The 14577-nt window shown below is 40.6% G+C and overlaps 1 protein-coding gene across 33 annotated transcripts in view; it reads right to left on the reverse strand.

Moving 5' to 3' along the window:
- PKP4 (plakophilin 4) overlaps window positions 1-14577 on the reverse strand; it is a 255756-nt gene that overhangs the window by 38938 nt on the left and 202241 nt on the right. For 19 of the 33 annotated variants that reach the window (XM_070070834.1, XM_017342867.3, XM_051849499.2 and 16 more), the window contains 3 exons: window positions 13001-13220; window positions 5061-5193; window positions 2892-3105 (listed from right to left, as the gene is read on the reverse strand). In XM_070070834.1, coding sequence (XP_069926935.1) covers window positions 2892-3105; window positions 5061-5193; window positions 13001-13220 — 567 coding nt within the window. The remainder of the gene's footprint in view (window positions 1-2891; window positions 3106-5060; window positions 5194-13000; window positions 13221-14577) is intronic. The other 14 variants (XM_051849505.2, XM_051849500.2, XM_051849503.2 and 11 more) reach the window with 1 other exon arrangement.

Genomic DNA, 14577 nt, shown 5'->3' on the forward strand with positions numbered 1-14577 from the left:
ATCAGGTTGTAGGTAGCTTTACCTTGGAAGTGATACCCTCTATTGGAGAAATAGCTCTTTCTGAATTAGAAACACTCATATCCTCTCTTTAAGGCCAGGGTCCATCTCTCTTAAAACATCTGTGTTCTCAACAACCATGCTCTGTCCCCACAGGAATGAAGAACTATGGAGGAAAACCTCTAATCAGCACTCACGTCGAGGGTGCCCCAGGAAATTAGTACATAAAAGCCCTTAGTAGTGCAGTCTGGCTCTACTTCAAATAAACTGGATTGATTTATAAATGAAAAAAGAAACCCACCCAAATTTCTTGTATTTTCTCTTCTTGGTTATCACTAAATCTTACAGCTTCCTTGAGTTCAGCTCAGGAAAGGGAATGTACTAGTTTCTCCCAAGGGGGAAAAAATAATCTCGGGGAAAAAAAATCCAGAAAAGATTGATTTCTTCAGTGAGAAATTATGACAGAACAGAAAATGAGCTGCCCATGAAGGATGCAAGGACCAAGTCAGCACGAGTCTAGCTAATCCAGAGGGAGGCAAATGTGAGCAGAAGCTGTGCTTTCAACCTCAGGCTGTCCCTGGATCTCTGCTGGTCTTCTGGGATCCACCACCTGCACGACCCCTCAGCTCAGTTGGCTGCGTGGGTGTGTCACCGTGAGAAGACACCTGGACATCACACAGTGAAGTTCAAAGTGATGGGACGAGAAAACATCAAATATACCACAAATAACAAGTGGCCTTCATGCCTCCCTAAAAGGCAGGACAGGGTCAATCTTTGGGCAGAATCACAGAGACTGTGTTGACTTCAAGGATGGATAATAACAGTGTTCTTCTTAATTCTATTTATCTTGCTTTAACTTTCATTTTATATATACATATCTATGTGAAATTTATTTTCTAGTATGAGAGGGTAAGATGCCCACAAAGCACTTTAGGAAGGGCCAATCTATACTAATAAATAAATGTGTAATTTAGAAGTATTAAGACATAAGTATTCAAAATACATAAAGGCAAGCACCCCATTCCAGAGTTTACAATTATACAGAAAATGTATTCTACCTTCAGCACATACATATCTTACCTTCCTGGGAGTACAGTGAAATATCAGTGATGTAGTTTGAACACTAGTATCATATGAGAAAGTGGAATCTCCTTAATATTAGATGTATGATGGTTTGATATATTCCCAAGTGTTATTGAATTATCTCTGACAGAACTCATAACTCCTGATGTCATGGTAGAAGCCAGTGGGAAATGGGATTAATTTTGAAGCAATGCTGTTAAAGTTTTAAATTAAATATCTCACACATGAAAAATAGCATGGCAAATATAAAACAAACACCCAGGTATCCACCATCTAGCTTTGTCAAATATTAACATTTTTGTATTAGTTGTTTTAGATTTCTCTAAAGAAACAGAACTGGATCTACATTTTGCAATCCCAAATTCTCGCTCTACTCCCCATGCAGGTAACTACTATCCTCTATCTATTTTTATCATGCTAATTATAAATTTTTTACTGCATGTTCCTATATCTAATAATAATTTACAGTTGCAATCTGCACGTTTAAAACCTTTGCCTACAAACAGTATCACAGTGCAGTTATCATTCTGCAAGTGTTTCTCAAGATTCCTCTTTGCTGCTGCACATACCTCTAATGTGGTTAGTTTAACCCTTGAATGTGGTTTCCTTCTGTGAGAATACTGTGATTCATTTTACCACTCCCCAGCCAAAGAATACTTAGTACTTTCCCTGAACTCTCTATTTTGAACAACTGCCATGAGTTCATCTGGCCACAGAATCCGTCCTTACCCTCAGCCTCAAGTATTCTCCACTTCAGCACTGCAGTGTGCAGTCCAACAGGATGAGGCGAGGCGCACTCCTCCCAGCCCCTCCCTTCCGGTATCTGCCCATCACAGACAGACCACGCGATGTTGGTGTAATGGCTCCTGCTTCTCCGCTCCATTCCTTCTTTCCATCCCTTCCAGCTCAGCAGTTATGATCACTGGGCTGCTAACTCCATCACAGGCCTCCCAGACACCAGGCTGACCTGTCCTCCGCCTGCTACATGCTGGAAGAATGCACTGAAAAGCCCAAGCTGGCCATGCCAAGCCCCAGGATACTTGCTGCATGTGGAAAACCACTGAGTTCCTAATAAAAGTTCTCTAAACTGGGTCTGTATCTCTCTGGCCTTGTTTTCTCCTCTAGTAAATTTATGACCCAGAAGTTCCCTCCTGCTGGCCCTGCTCTGCTTGTGACTGGAAACATCTCCCTTCTTCACCCAGCTACTTCCTGATCCTTTAGGTCAACCTTGGCTTTTATCAGCCAGGCAGCCTCCAGGCTCCTGATGCTACCTCTCCTGAGTCATGGCACTGGCCACATTTCCCGGTGGTCACAGAACCACATGTGTTGCTCCCCAGTCTGAGTGCTATCTGATGGCAGGGCTGGCTTTTATTCATGTTTACATCCCTTGGATCTTACAAAGAGACTGGGAATTTGAACAGGTACTCAGACCTGGGCTGAACCAAATGGACACTGGAAATCCATTAAGTATATTTTATTTTGCAATAAAGGAGACTCAGTCTATTTAAAACCAGTAGATTTCCTATGGAATGCATAATAGAGAATGACATATTCAGCCCTCCGTGAACAAGACATCTGCCAGCCAATACTTGTGCATTAACATGCACTATGACTAATCCTAACAGAGATGACCCTAAAGCACTGCAATTGCCTTCTGACTTGTTTGATTAAATTACACTCGGTCTTCACAGTAATATCTCTCTCCATCTATTACTGAAAACCTCCAAATGCTTCTCAATGCCACCACATAAGAGGACAGTCTAGACTGCTTATAGCATTTCCTCAAGGACAAGATCACATTCTCTACCTACCTGTAACAAGCTCCCTTATTTCGGCATCAATAGATTTTCTCAACAGTCTCAACAAGGCAGGTATCCCACCAACATTCTTCATTGCTATTTTATTTTCATCTGTGGACTTGCCAAAAACAAGGTTTCGGAGGGCACCGCAAGCATTCTTCTGAACTTCTAAAACTCTGTGGTCCAAAAGGTCAACCAGATGCTTGATTCCCCCTAGCCTACACACCTGAAATGGAAAAAACTAGGTATCAGCTCTAAGTGGCATGTGATTAAGTAGTGATCAAACAACAATCTGTGATGGAGCGTTCAATCTGGGTGGGACACGGATAACTCCAGATCATTTCAAAGGATTACTTTTTTAGGTGTAGGTGTTCAAGCCTAGTGGTTAAGATGCCTGGGTCCCACAAGGCAGTACCTAGCTGCAATTCGTGGCATTGCCTCTGGACTCTGGCTTCCTGCTATGTAGACCCTGGGAGGCAGTGATAATGGCTCAAGGCATTGGATTCCTGATGCTCACATGGGAAACCTGGACTGCAGCTCTAGCTCCTGGCTCTGGCCCTGGCTCAGTCCCAGCCCCAGCTGCTGTAGGTGTTCAGGGAGGGAACTAGCAGATGGGAGCTGTCTGTATCTCTAATACAGAAAACAAACAAACAACTAAAAAAAAATTTAAAAATGGTTGCTTTCTGTTCTAAGGAACACACATTTTAGAAATTCTAAGGACACTCTTTAAGAGGATTCTGTTTTCCTGGGTTCATGGCTTAAGAAAAGATGGGAGATTGAGGATTAATTTCCACATGCAGGCAGCACAGCCCTCTGGCCCTCTGACCACACACAGGGAACTGAGGTTCACCCAGGAGTGCAATGAGCAAGTGCACAAATGCAACAAAGCTGCTTGTAGGGTCAGAAACATCACAGGAAGTTAGTTTTGACTGAAGTTATTGAGTTTCCAGAATTGGTCTTTTAGGCTAATCCCCCCAAATATTCTTTCATGCGTCAATCCATTAGTACAGTATTTGAATATTTCTGGGGTTTATTTACTACATCCTCCATATGGTCTATAGCTGGTATGCTATTTTGCATATTAAAGTGATGAAAAGAGCTTTAGTTCTGTATGACATTCCAGCAGGGAAAAAGGCCTAAAACATTAAAAGAAAGAATGTAAGTAATAGACATGAGCCAATAACTAATAATTTGCTATATTTCTGTAAACACCAAAAACCTTTAAAATCTGAAATAAAATATTCAAGTATGTTCAGCATTAGTAACGGTTATAAATCCTCTGTAACTTCACTTAATTGTAGTTGGCATCAATTTTGACTAGCATCTCATAAAATACATCAGCTCACTAGCTCATGGAATATTACTGTTTTTATCCAATAGAGTTTTGGAAATATCTTATAGTTTCTGTGTATTTTATTTTTTAACATTAAGAAATCTATTTGACAGGCAAAGAGAGAGCGAGCGAGAAAGCATATGAAACAGAGCACATATATCAGAGAGAGAGAGAGAGAGAGAGAGAGAGAGAAGCCATGAGAGAGAGCAGGCTCTCTCCTGTTGGTTCACCCCCCAAATTCCTATATTTGCAAGGTTTGGACTGGGCTGAAGCTAAGAGCCAGTAATTCCATCCAGATCTCCCACATGGAACCCAATTACCTGAACTATCCCTGCTGCCTCCTAGCATACGCATCAGCAGGAAACCGGGGTCAGGAGCCAGAGCAGGGGACCAAGCCCAGGCACTTGATGTGGAATATGAGTCTAGTAGTTGCTAGGTCACGCGCCCACTCTTGGAAGTATCTTTAACATACAGGTTGGTTTTTTAGTTCATGTTTTCTAAATAAGCTATTGAAGTAGATGCGTAATTTGAAAAGGTTGAAAGCACTTCAACAAATAGGAGGAATCTTCAAAAGTTCATGAAAAATGCATATTATGAAAAATATGGATTTAAGACTTTCTATTCCAAATCAAGTTTATATTCTAATTCCACTTTTCCACATACTTTTTGAAGGATTCTCACTCATCTCAGTTTTTCCTGAGATATATTTAAATTAAGAAGGAAAAGTTTTTGATAACAAGAAAATCCCTTTAAAAAGGTCTCAGAATTGCATCTGGTAATTTCTTAACTATATATGCACAGGACTGCCAAGAGGAAAGGCAGAGTCACTGCAGGTGCTGCTCTTGTACCTCCATCTTCACTTTGTTGTCGCCGAAGCACAGGTGCTGCAGGTAGGCTGCTGCGTTGGCCTGGACAGACGGGAACTGGTGCTGCAGCATGTGAATGACCTCAGGCAACTCAGGGTCACGCCAGGCGAACTCCCTGCATGAGCAAAACAGGCTTCAGGAGGACGGCCCACGATGTAATAATACACTGAACAAAACCTTTGCTATCGAAGTAAACAAGCTTGGCTGAGACAAAGCCTGGAAGTTACCAAAAAAAATCCTAAAATACAGAGGCAAGTTTTCTTCCCATGAACACAGGCAGGGTCCCAGATGCTTGTGAGCTTGAAGACATCATGATGCCCAGGTGCATGGGGAACAAAGAGAATTCTCAATATGAATAAGTTGTCTACTCCAGTGCTCTTCCTCCTGATTCCAATTTTACATCATTCTACCTATGGAAGCAATCAGCACAGGTAAATAATGCACTTCAGCTAAGTGAGATGTCACTCATGAGGAGAGAGGAGGGGCTGGTGGGAACGGGCAGAGCCGGCGTTAGTCTAGAAATCACCAGTGCTATGAGCCCAGTGATTTTTAGGAAACTAATTATGTATGGTTGCTCTTAATTATAAGAGAGGCAGAAAAAAGATAAAAAAGAAAAAAGTATTTTAAAAGTAATCCTATATCCAGGGACATCATTCTAGGTACTTCATATGTGTAGATTCACTTATTCTTATGGCAACCTCACAGATTTGGAAGCTGAGGCAAAAAGGCTACGGACACATGGGCAGTAAACAGTAGAGCAACATCTGGACTCAGGCACCCTGCCTGTGGAGTCTTCACCCTCAATCACAGTGCTAAGCCACACGAGCATACTATGGACACACACTTGGCTTTTTTTCAGCTAACATCCAACCTAGAATCTTCCAATGTCATTTGATGGTTGATTATCCTAGTTAAACATGAATTTATGTTTATATTATGTGAAGACAAGAAACATAGAAAATAGTGCACAGAACAACAAATATGCAGACTCTGATTATGGGATGGAAGCAGTTAATCAAAAATGAATTAATACCCAATTAACCTTTAAATATTATTTTTAATAATTAGCCACCAACCAATACTTCTCCTATATTTTTAAAGCTCCAGTGTTCCATTTGACCTAGGAAGTCTTCATGGATAAACTTGACTGGTATACTGCAAAGAGGTAGGTTTTCACAAGCCTACACACACACACACACACACACACACACACGCCAGGGTACCTCCTAATGTCCATGGGAAATGTAGTTAAAAGGTGAGTTTATTTTGCTGTAAAATTTTTTTTTTTGCAATTTTGGATTGTTTTTTGTAATAGGCATTTTCCGTGAACTCTTTGAATACCCCTTGTACTAACCACCCAAACAAAATATTTAGTGAATTCATTTTATGCTACAGGTGTCACATTAGGTGTTAGAGATACAAATATTGGATAATACATGGTTTTTTCTACAGGTTCTTACATGCCAAACTAAGAAGTATAATCTTAATGGTAATCACAGGAATTCTCATTTACTAAGTTTCCTTGCATCAGGCATTGTGTCAAGAGCTCTGTACTCACTATCTCATCATCCTTCCCATTGCCCCCAAGAAGTAAGCACTAGTAACTAATGTTAGCAGATAAGGAACTCAGGAGTAGTAATTAAGTGAGGCAGGTTAGTGAAATCCAGGTGCTCTACATGTGTCTCTACATGAAAGGAACAGAAGGCTAATGGAGCTTTTCACGCAGGAGCATGAGAAAAATGTGACATGGTCACACTTACATGGAAGAGAACTCTACTGGCCAAGTACAGAAGGTACCAGAATTAGACAAGACGGGAGGCAAGGAGACTATTCACTATCCACACAGGAATCCACACTTGCTCAAAACAAAATATAGCCATTTTTGATTTCTCTCTTCCCTTATCTTCTTCAAATAATTCATCAGTAAGCTCTATTGACTAGTTCCAAAATACTTCACATAAACCAAGTCCATTCATTCTCTCCATCTTGCCTGGACCACTTTAATAGTCTCCTACCAGTTCTCTATGCATCAAATATCACCCCTTGCCCACCCACGATCTATTCTTTGCATAGCAGCCAGATGATCTAAATCTGCAGTCAGGGATGAAATGGAGATTTCTGGCAGACTGGGGAACAGGCTGGATGATAACATCATTACACAGACATTAAGAACACAGCAAATGCTAAGAGAGGCAGATAACAGCACAAACAGCACAGAATTTGAGGTTGAATGCCTGGATTCTAGGTCTCTGGCCCTTCAGTACTGTGATTTTGAAAACACATTAATTATTTGGAGCTTCAGTTTCCCCATCTGTAAAACAGGAACAGTGGAACTATTTTTCCTTTCTTATAGCTTGGCTGTGATGATGTGCTTGCAATCATGATACAGGTATTTATTAATATCGTCATGCATGTAAAATGAGTTGTTCTAAACAGGGGGATTTTCTGCAACAGTTTTCCTTTCCTTTCCTTTTATCTTATTAACTACATCTAAAGCCGATTATGTATATCTATGCTATATTGTCAGAGTGCATAGAATGTGGTTTAATATTTTATTGAGGGCTTACAATCATTACAAAAAACATTTGTACCACTTTAAATGGCACAGTGATGGTCGGGTAACACCAAGGGTATGCTGGAGCTGGAGCCAGGCAATTAGGCTTGGTTGGCTTGAACCCCAATCTTGATTTAAATTCAGCAGAAATTTACATTGGAATAACTGCTATCAATTTGTGTGCTGAATGGCATCGATTGCCTGCCAGGATTTGCTTCATGAAAACCTAAGCTCAGGCTTCTGCTTTCAGCCGTGATGGAGAAACTGGTGCCCTCCCACATAAACTACAAAAGTGAGCTAAAGGCCTGTGGAAACTGTTTCTAGGCCTGGACAATAGGCAATTCAAGAGCGTAATCCCTGAGATGAAGGAAGTCCCCAAGGAGTCCTACATCTACCTGGCTTGCTGCCTAGGACTTTTCTGGAACACAATGCAGGGAGCCTGGCTCAAGTTATGTGGAGTAGACTTAGTGAGGTGAGGGGAGAGACTGGGATCAGGGAGTGTGAAAGTGGTTAGAATGTGCAGGGCAAGGAACTGGAAAGGAGGAGCTAGATGAGTCTGTGTGCGAGTCACTCGTAAGTCTTAAGTAGAGCACTGGGCTGTGCAGGTGCAAGGCACACGTGCAGGTCTGGTGGAGGGAAGCTGCTACCCCACCCAGAGCCCAGAAACCAGGTGATGTTGGATTCTTGCCTGGTCAGAGGGAAGAACTTGCTGAGCACGCTAGGAATTGAGGCAAGACTGCACAAAAGCTGTGTCTTAGGAGTAAGGACCAGACATAGAACAAATCAAGTCATAAGGCTAAAACAAACGGGAGAGAGACCTACCAAAGAATAAAAGCCATCTTTGACAGGATTAAAAGGCTCTGCCAGTAACTTAAGTTACCTGCAGTATCCTAAAGGGAGACAGCCTAATCTAGATCCTTACGTATCATCCACAATAGTCAACATACAATTTAAAATTAGGGGCCTGCGCTGTGGCGTAGTGGGTAAAGCTGCCACCTGCAGTGCTGGCATCCCATATGGGCGCCAGTTTGAGACCTGGCTGCTCCACTTCCAATCCAGCTCTCTGCTATGGCCTGGGAAAGCAGTGGAAGATGGCCCAAGTCCTTCGTCCCCTGCTCTTGCATGGGAGACCTGGAAGAAGCTCCTGGCTCCTGGCTTCAGATTGGCGCAGCTCCGGCCATTGCAGTCATCTGGGGAGTGAACCAGCAGATGGAAGACCTCTCTCTCTCTGCCTCTCCTCTCTCTGTGTAACTCTGACTTTCAAATAAATAAATAAATCTTAAATTTAAATTACTAGACATGCAAAAAATCATGAATATATGATTACAAAGATAGAAAATATAGCAACAGAAACAGATCCAGAGACAACTCTGGAGATGGAATCCTCAGAGGAGGAATTTAAAATGGTTATTATAAATGTTTTCAAAGACTTAAAGAAAAAGATGCAATAAGGAATGAATAGATGGGCAAATCTCATCAGAGACATGGAAACTATAAAAGTGGAACCAAATTGAAGTATTTAAAATGAAAAAAAAAAATCACTGGATGGGCTAATGACAGACTGGAGGCTGCAGAAGAACATGAAATTTGAAAATGGATCAATAAAAAATAAGCAACTGGGAGAACACAGAGAAAAAAGATTTAAAAACAGTGAACAGAGCTTCAGCAATCTATGAAGTCAGAAGTTACTCTAAATTGCGTAATTTGAATTATAGAAGAAAAGAAGTTTGGGGCATGAAAAAATTTAAATAGTGGCTGGACATTTTCCAGTCTGGGTAAAAACCTCAATCTACATTCCATGAATCTCAGTGAACTCCAAACAGGTTAAATGCAAAGAATACTAGACTTGGGTCCACCAAAGTAAAACTGCTGAAAGCTAAAGAGAAAAATCTGAAAAGTAGTCAGAGAGAAGACAGATAATATAATGAGAAGAATGATACAAGTGATGTCTGACTGCCTGTCAGAAACAGGAAGTCGGACAATAATGAATGGCAGCTCCACAGTGCTGAAAGAAAAGGAAAATCCACACACCTGCAAATCCTGAATGCTGTATCTGGCAAAAAAAATAAAAGTACCCTTTAAAAGTGAGTGAAATAAAAAAATTTCAGATAAATGGAAGCTGAGGATTTTTTGCAAGAAATACGAGAATGTTAAAGGAAGTTGTTCTTTAGGCAAAGGGAGATGAGCTGAGACGGAAACTTGAATGTATTGGTAGAATAGAACTATAATGGTAAACATGTGGGCAACTATAAAGGATTAACATTTTTTACTTCTCAATTTCCTTAAAAGAAAACTGACCATTTGCAGTAAAATAATACTATATTAAGAGTTTTATAAAATATGTAGGAATAAAGCAATTGGTAACATAAAAGTCAAGGGGATGTAAACAGGATTATTCTGTCGAATTCCACAAATGAGGCTCTGCTCACAAGAAACACCAAGCATGTTGTCACACTTTAAGTCACGGTCATTTTCCACAGAAAGTGCTTTTATGTTACATACCTTTGAAAAGCATCATTTGTGCTATTAATAAGTTTGGCTTCCAAGTAGACAACTCCAAAATGACCTAAATTTCTTTTATATAATAACTTCTCAGGCTATTATGTAGAACTAATAATAAAGGCTTACGAGTAAATAAAATACTAATATTTTCAAGTTGTTCTTTTTAAAATTGAAAATCAAATGAGAGTTGTTATGACCTTTCATTCGGGCTTGAATATTCAAACTTCAAATTTACTTGAACTGCAATTTCAGCCAGAATAAATGCACCTGTTATTATAAGATAATCATTTATTCATCTTATGAAATGCATTATCAGTAGTTTCACATAATCAGAGCTCGCCATAATAGTTTTATGCATTAGACTATGAAAATTATCATACTATGAATAGCTGAAGTATATTAACATACACGGAATCCTTGTTTATAGTGAATCAACTCATATTAGAGGTCAAAACTAATGTCATCAAGGGCACATATTAAACTCAGAACTCTAATCATACTTCACTGCTTTCCTGGGTAGCTATTCTTTTCTCTGCAAGTTCATCCACGGTATGGTCTAAATTACCCATAGTTCAAACTCCTTTTGGCAACTTCTGCATCTATGAGTGCCCAGTCTTTTTTTTTTTCTCACATGTTTTGTTGTTACTTTGAGAATTAAGAAAGTGAAATAATGTAAGGCATTTTGGACAACTATATTGGAGATGCTATTAAACAAATAAAATTTTTAAAAATCCTGAAGATTGCCGGCGCCGTGGCTCAATAGGCTAATCCTCCACCTTGCGGCGCCGGCACACCGGGTTCTAGTCCCGGTTGGGGCGCCGGATTCTGTCCCGGTTGCCCCTCTTCCAGGCCAGCTCTCTGCTATGGCCAGGGAGTGCAGTGGAGGATGGCCCAGGTGCTTGGGCCCTGCACCCCATGGGAGACCAGGAAAAGCACCTGGCTCCTGGCTCCTGCCAGGATCAGCGCGGTGCGCCGGCTGCAGCGGCGGCCATTGGAGGGTGAACCAACGGCAAAGGAAGACCTTTCTCTCTCTGTCTCTCTCTCTCACTGTCCACTCTGCCTGTCAAAAAAAAAAAAAAAAAAAAATCCTGAAGATGATAAAAAACAAAGAAGGACTAGAAGCCAATGTATGTAAAGGCTTAAAGAATTTTAGGGATAAAAGGGAATAACGTAAAGTGATTTTTAGTGAAGCAGTGGGCTTCCCATTCAACTCTAAAATACCTTGAGTTATTTTGTTTCAATGACCAACACCTCTGGCCGGCGCCACGGCTCACTAGGCTAATCCTCCGCCTTGTGGCGCCGGCACACCGGGTTCTAGTCAGGGCACTGGATTCTGTCCTGGTTGCCCCTCTTCCAGGCCAGCTCTCTGCAGTGGCCAGGGAGTGCAGTGGAGGATGGCCCAAGTACTTGGGCCCTGCACCCCATGGGAGACCAGGAGAAGCACCTGGCTCCTGCCTTCAGATCAGCGCCGTGCATCGGCTGCAGTACACCGGTCGCGGTGGCCATTGGAGGGTGAACCAACAGCAAAGGAAGACCTTTCTCTCTGTCTCTCTCTCTCACTGTCCACTCTGCCTGTCAAAAAAAAAAAAAAAAAAAAAAAAAAAAAAAAAAAAAAAAGACCAACACCTCACCCATCAGTTTCATTCACTTACATTAGAATAAGTTGGTAGATAATAATTGTTGCTAAAAATGAATCAATACTTTTAAGAATTTTCCAGTGAAACAACTATTTGTGGGAGAAAAGTGAATGAAATCCTGCTAACACATGCCTTAAAATAGCACTGTAGCTGCTTAAAATTTAGTGACAATTTCACTTTCAGAAATGAAAATCCTTCTAGTTTCAAAATATCTTTAGTTATTTCCTGAATATTTTAAGTGATTTTCATTAAAGATGAAGCCAAGTTTTCAAAATTGATCAAGCACTGATACTTAATAAAAATTGCTACCTGCATGACCAAACAAATTAAAAAGGAAAAAATCATCTATTATTTGCCAAATATTTTTTACTTTTGAGAAATGAGAATTTCTTGTAAACTATTTTCCTCCTAAATGGCAGATAGCTTTTCAAAGGAGTTTTAAAAACTCTACTTAGGGGCCAGCACTGTGGTGTATCGGGTAAAGCTGCCGCCTGCAGTGCTGGCATTCCATCTGGGCGCTGGTTCAAGACTCGGCTGTTCCACCTGCAATCCAGCTCTCTGCTTTGGCTTGGGAAAGCAGAAGATGGCCCAAGTACTGGGGCTCCTGCACTCACATGGGAGGCCTAGAGGAAGCTCCTGGCTCCTGGCTTCAGATGGGTGTAGCTCCAGCCCTTGTGGCCATTTGGGGAGTGAACCAGTGGACGGAAGACTTCTCTCTCTCTGCATTTGCCTCTGCCTCTCTGAAACTCTTCCTTTCAAATAAATACATAAATCTTAAAAAACAAAACAAAAAACTCTACTTAGCATTGATCATCATGCAAAATGTAGAGAACACTGGTCTCTCCCAGAGCAAAACAATCGTATTCATTTTCTGAAGTCCTCATCCAGGGGTCATGACAAGGGACAAGAGGTAAAAGGATCCAGGAAAGTCTGTTGTTTAACTCTAAGAGGCTCTCCCAGGTGGTTGCCTTGGTTAAGTGTTTCAGTGATGAATACTGCAGACATTCCTCCAGATCTGTGCATTTTCTAACTTATCAAGAATAAAAAGAAGGAATCTCTCTTTAAAATGAAATTAGACTCAAGGATCTATATAAATAGAATACAATTGGCAGTATTAGAGATAAGGAATTACTGATTTATAACAGACTTAGCAACTTGAAGTTAGAATGCAGGAGCTGGCTGGTTCCTGCGACATGGGAGTACTCTGGGGACTCCTAACCAGTACTCGCCTGGGGTCTTTCTGAATGCTGTCTATTGATGGGGATCTGGTGGTGCCATCGTCACCCGGTGCTGCGTGCTGGAGCCTGTTATAATTGCACTCTTGTACTCGGTACTGGATCGGCCTGTAGGGCTCCGCATAGGTAGCTGTTGTGTTCAGAGCATAATTATTTCTTTGGTATGTAAGGGTACTTCGTTGGCTGGATGTCCTTTGTAGATTTCCAACACCTACTAGAAAGTCAACATTTTGAAAAAAATGAGTATGTTCTCCCTGAGATCATACTTTTCAAAAGTAAAACATTTTTAACTTTAAGAAGTTAGGCAATTTTAGATGTCAATTTTATTAGCAGGAAATAACAAAACTGAAACTATAAATATGCTTATATAGTAGGCCTTATAAGTTTACTATAATGTAGTAATTTAAAAATTCCAAGAGAAATAAGAATTGAGCTAACCTTAGAAACAAATAATAGCACAATTTCATAATTTCATTTTACTGATAAAATACAAGGTAACCGCTCAAATTTGTAAATAATTGAAACCATCAAACTTCTTAACACATAAATATACATGTTACCTTGTTTTGATACACATTTTATTTCTACGCCTGAGGATCTTGATAACATTGGAAAACATACTTCCCAAGAGGGAAAGAAGATTGATAAATCAAATTATTCAATAGCTATTCCCATAGGTTATTGCATGATGCTATGTGTAAAGGCACTATACGCTGTATTAAGTATTTCTTTCATAATTACTTCAGCAGATGGCTCTCTACATATTCTTTCTGCAATCAAAAATTTCAACATTCTTTATTTCTTCCCCCTATTCAAGAAATTCTTATTTATAGGACATAAGAACCAGTGAATAACTTCTTCACTAAAATCTGCTGAAAACTGGAGCACAGTGCCTCAGTGGACTAAACTGTCAGTTTCCAGCAAAGAACCAATTCAAATTCTTCTCCCCCTGCTGTTCCAGGAGGCACAGCTCCTACAGTTGTGCCTCTTACAGGTCATCACTGCTACTTGAACTTCATTTGTGTGCATGGTAATAAATCTGTAATGCTTTTATTTAAAAAACCAAAGCCAACACTAGAGACTCCATGGGCCAGCCTGGCAGTGCAATCTGGCCGCTCATACTGCCTACAGCTTCTGCTTTATCATCCATCACAGTGCGGCATGAACAGGAGGGCTGGGACGCAAGGGAGTGATGCTGCAGCCCACATTCTGAACCTAAGTGGTCAGAGGACATCCAACATCTAAAAAAGAGGACTGACACTCCAGACGTGTGATATCAAAGATAGCAAGGCCACTAATGCATGGATTTTCTCCAAATTGTTGTTCTGGGCATCAAAATGATGAAGCAATTTTCAAACAAAGGTTTTCTTTCTATACCTGATTTGCTTCTAACCCAAAGAGTCTCAGATTTATAACTTTACAATTTTGTTCCCAAATTAACAGTACAATCACTATGTTCACCAACTGGGATTGTACCTAGGTAAAAATATATCACCTACAAACAGGTATTAAATGAACTTCTCATTTACTGTTTACTGATCTGCTGTTACAGCTGCTTACATGACTTCCTC

This window comes from Oryctolagus cuniculus, chromosome 3, assembly GCF_964237555.1.
Source record: "Oryctolagus cuniculus chromosome 3, mOryCun1.1, whole genome shotgun sequence".
In the NCBI taxonomy this organism is placed as follows: Eukaryota; Metazoa; Chordata; class Mammalia; order Lagomorpha; family Leporidae; genus Oryctolagus; species Oryctolagus cuniculus.